At 36.3% G+C, this 4,105-nt stretch overlaps 1 protein-coding gene across 1 annotated transcript in view; it reads left to right on the forward strand.

The window, feature by feature from the left end:
- The first annotated feature begins 936 nt into the window (after positions 1–936).
- The window catches only part of LOC108550411 (venom allergen 5), an 8,520-nt gene continuing 5,351 nt past the window's right edge, over positions 937–4,105 (forward strand). Inside the window, exons 1-3 of the mRNA XM_017904156.1 lie at positions 937–968; positions 2,197–2,230; positions 2,489–2,662. Coding sequence (XP_017759645.1) covers positions 937–968; positions 2,197–2,230; positions 2,489–2,662 — 240 coding nt within the window. The remainder of the gene's footprint in view (positions 969–2,196; positions 2,231–2,488; positions 2,663–4,105) is intronic.

Below are 4,105 nucleotides of genomic sequence, written 5' to 3' on the forward strand. Positions count from 1 at the left end.
GAAAAACGGGTAGCGTGATCGAAGTTTTTTCCTTTTTTCTCGTTTTTTTACCCGCTCGATCAACGTTAATGCAGAAGGCAGGTGAGAAGAAACCTTTCGATTAAATGCCATTAGGTCGATCGCTCTCTGTCGTTATCGCTAATTTCCCTTTAATCCGAGCTTTCGTGCGAGTTTGAAAATTCTCTGTGATTTTCGGTCCAATTATTTTCTAGATTTCGTGGTACCGTAACAATGAACGCGTTTCCACTAATCTGCTCCTTTTTTTTCTCTTCGTTTCACTGCAACGAATGTTTGAAATTTTGCAAATAGGCCCCGAAGCGTTATATTATTTCCTATTTATTGCATCTAAATAGAGCAATGTAGTATAACATACAAATTGCTGTATTTTTCCTTTTTTCTTTTTTTTGTTTTTGCAGAAAAAAATATTTTTCCGATATCACGTTTCTCTAGTAGCACAGTCAGCTACGGTTATAATTAAGTAAATGTTCGTTTCAGTGAATAAATATACGTGATCGCGTGCGAAAAGAGAATTCGTTGGACAAATATTTTGAAAAGAATGAAAATGGGGCTCTCTTGAACGTGTTGGTACTTAAAAAATTTCTCCTGTCGTCTCTTATAGTGTCCTTTCCATTAAACTTCGCCAAGTGCTTCGAAATGGCTTTCCATGTCAGTTTTGAAATTCTCCGAATCGCGTTTCTCTTTTTTACATCGTATTTTGCTTTCTTAAATGGATACCCTTATCATTCGTGATTGAGATTATTAAATAATACCTTTATTGCTTTTATTCATTATACCGTTGTATGTATTTGTGAAAAATATATTTCACTAATTTAAATGGTATCAAATATATGATTAATAATAAATATTATACGATACATATAATACACTGTGTATCAAAAATGTTTATATAAATATATACATATATTTATGTATAAAATGGGATATATTATACCGGATGTATATATAGGGTAAGTATAAAATTATATGTAATAGCTTTATTTGTATAAATAATTGTAGATTATTTTGAACAAGGATATTTTCAGAATATTATTAAAAATGGTTTTGATAGCTGATCTATTCAATAGGTTATAAAATTCTCTAGGTTTAATAACTAATTGAATAGATCTAGTTGTAATACTGTATAGATGGTTATATGAATTGTTGCAATTGTCAGTCAAGTTCGAATACTATCTAAGCTAACTGCTTAAGCTACTCAAGCTCGGTAATTCGACATGGACATTCTGTGTCTTACACGAATGGGAGCAAGCATAGCGAGAATCGAAGGCCAAAAGAGAGAATTTCGTCACTAGCTCCTAAAAAATATAATACCCCTGTGGACTCGTGACGAGCATTAAAAAAGAGGGAAAAAAAATAGAAAAAATGCTAGTTCCTCTGCTATAGATCAAAGCGAATTCGATGAAGCATCACGTCAAAGCTCTGCCTGAAGAAAGTGTCTGCTTCGAGTACCTTTCCACTAAATTCGACAGCACTCCGTATGAAAAGCTTAAAGAGGCTATTTTTATTGAGTACGAAATTCACAAGTCGATGACGTCGGTTCGAAGGAGACGTGAATCGATTTACAATAAAAAGAAAGTACCCGCATGTCGGTTCTATTTCAAGTGCACGCTAAATAATCATTGGAAAAATACATCCACAGTTCATCCTCTGATTTTTATTTAGCTGACGGAAAATGTTTTAATACAGGTCAGTTAGGGAGAGGAACTGCCTCTAGGTTCATAGATGTTGACCTAGGTCAGTAACGACAGACAGATACGCTTCTTTAAGAGAAAGAGAAAAATAAGAGGCATCAACGATACACCAAGTTTAATCCTGAAATCGAACAAGAAAATTTCAATTTTAAAAATGGAACGAATAATATTTTCTGTTATGAGTTTCTACTGTAATCCTTGCTTACAAGTGACTATAATAAAACAAAATACCTTCTCAAGACCAGTTATGTAACATTAGGCTTATCAACATTACGTTTGCCTAAAATTACAGAAACTCTTTACATTTAAATAAAAATGATTCTCTCGGAATATAATAAATTTTATATAAATATATAAATATAAATATATAAATTTTATATAAAATATAATTTTATTTATAAGTTGGCAGTGCATAATTACGTTGCTTTTTAACTTGCTCTTTGAAGAAAATATCTGACTTTGTTTATATTTTCAAGTATTCAAATAGGTATACAAGAAATTTTCGTAAACCTAGTGTTAAGGTCAGTAAAAACAATAATAAATGTGGTAAATTTAAAATTCGAGAAGTCAGGTAACGAAAGCAATAGCGCTGAACGCAGAATTTTTAATCGAAGGTTTGAAGAGGTGATTTTGGTTATGGTCCATCTTCTTTTTCCATTACACGTATACCCAATTAATATCGAATTAATAAAGAAAAAAATATATATAACTGACAGATACGAATTTAATAATAAAACCAGGAATTATTCCATCGCGAGTGAAACATTGGTTCTTTTTAGCAGTTCGACACTGATGGCGCCAGATGCGCGAACCTCGAGCACGTAGACCTGAACGAGAGGGATATCGAGACCATACTCCATTGGCACAACGTTTATCGTAACACTGTGGCGAACGGGGATGAGGAACGAGGAAATCCGGGCCCGCAACGCCCAGCGAAGTTCATGATGGAGTTGGTAAGATTTAGTTTAGGCTGTGTCAGGGCGTAAAACCTATGGCTGTAAAAAAAAATAGGAAAAATGGGGGAAAAAGGTTGGAACATTCGGACAACTACCGTGGACGACAGCCAGGTGTCGAACAACAGCTGTAGAGAAATTTCGAACCTTTCTCATTCGCCGGACAGCATCCTCAAACCTTTTCTCTCCAACGCCTTATTTCATAAATCCGTTAACACCTACGATCCAATCCTCGGCAGTCTATTGCAATCTGGGTTCTCACTAGCAATAATACCATCACAGATTGGGATAATTTAGAGGTTGTTGGTAGATGAATTTATTGACAGACAGAGCTATCGATGAGGGTATATAGGGTAAATGAAATTATTTTAGGTTTATGTATTGTAGTTTTGGTACTGTTCTTCATCCAGCGAGTTGTGAGTTGCTTTCATTTCGATTAGGTCTAGGAAATATTCATGGGTAACGTATATACGGGACTTTATCGCCATACAGTCTTGACATTGCCGTAGTTACGTACAATCTCAGTACCAAGTACAATGGAGCAAACATATAACAGTCTACAAAAAAAAGAAATGAAAAAGAATATAAGTAATAACAGATATAGAAATACAATTAAGTTTAAAGGGAACGTTGAAAATTTATAATAAATGGGGAATATCTTAAATTTGTAACTAACTTATAACTAGCTTATAACTTATGTTATATTATATTACTACTATTATATTATATATAAATATTTCAACTTTGGTGCGTAGCTCTTAGCTTGGTATCGTTTCCCAAAAATTGTTCTTTGGAAAACGATACCAATTACCAGGTCTCACCACGAGGAGGTGACTACGCATCGAGACCCGACATGCGCCCTAGTGGCACAGCCTGCTGGCGTTATCTGTAACAAAGATACCCTAATCTAACTTGGAGCGAAAGAAATTGAAGGGACTCTACTGACACTTTATTATATTTCGTGTCTTACAAAAGGGGTTTCGGTTCGGTATACTGAAATTTTACTGTTGCAACGCTAAGATATTTTTAAGTTCCCATAAAAACAGGGAATGAAATAACAAACACGCAAGCTAATAGAAAATCGCGACGCGCCCGAACGAGATCGCGATTATTCGAAAGACCGACTAGCCTAGGCGATGTACTCCCGTGTACAGAGATAACTTCATACCTCGGCACCCTCCCGATCGGGCCTAGCTCAATTCCAGTCACTGTCGCACTCGCCAAGACTTACACGTGGACCAAGGATAGTCCCTGAATCAATGAAACTTCTAGTGTCAACGCGAGGGCCCTGCTGGGCGGTTGCCGGCCAAGACAGACACTTCGCATCCCAGCCACACGGGGTAGAACTTAATCATCCCTGTGGTCTAACCGTAGATGGTACTAGTCCGTCAGCCAGCATGTGCCCGAGCCCCAGTCGCGTACGACTTAGGCAGCGGACCGCCC

Source organism: Eufriesea mexicana, unplaced genomic scaffold, assembly GCF_001483705.2.
Source record: "Eufriesea mexicana isolate 0111107269 unplaced genomic scaffold, ASM148370v2 scaffold2824, whole genome shotgun sequence".
Classification (NCBI taxonomy): Eukaryota; Metazoa; Arthropoda; class Insecta; order Hymenoptera; family Apidae; genus Eufriesea; species Eufriesea mexicana.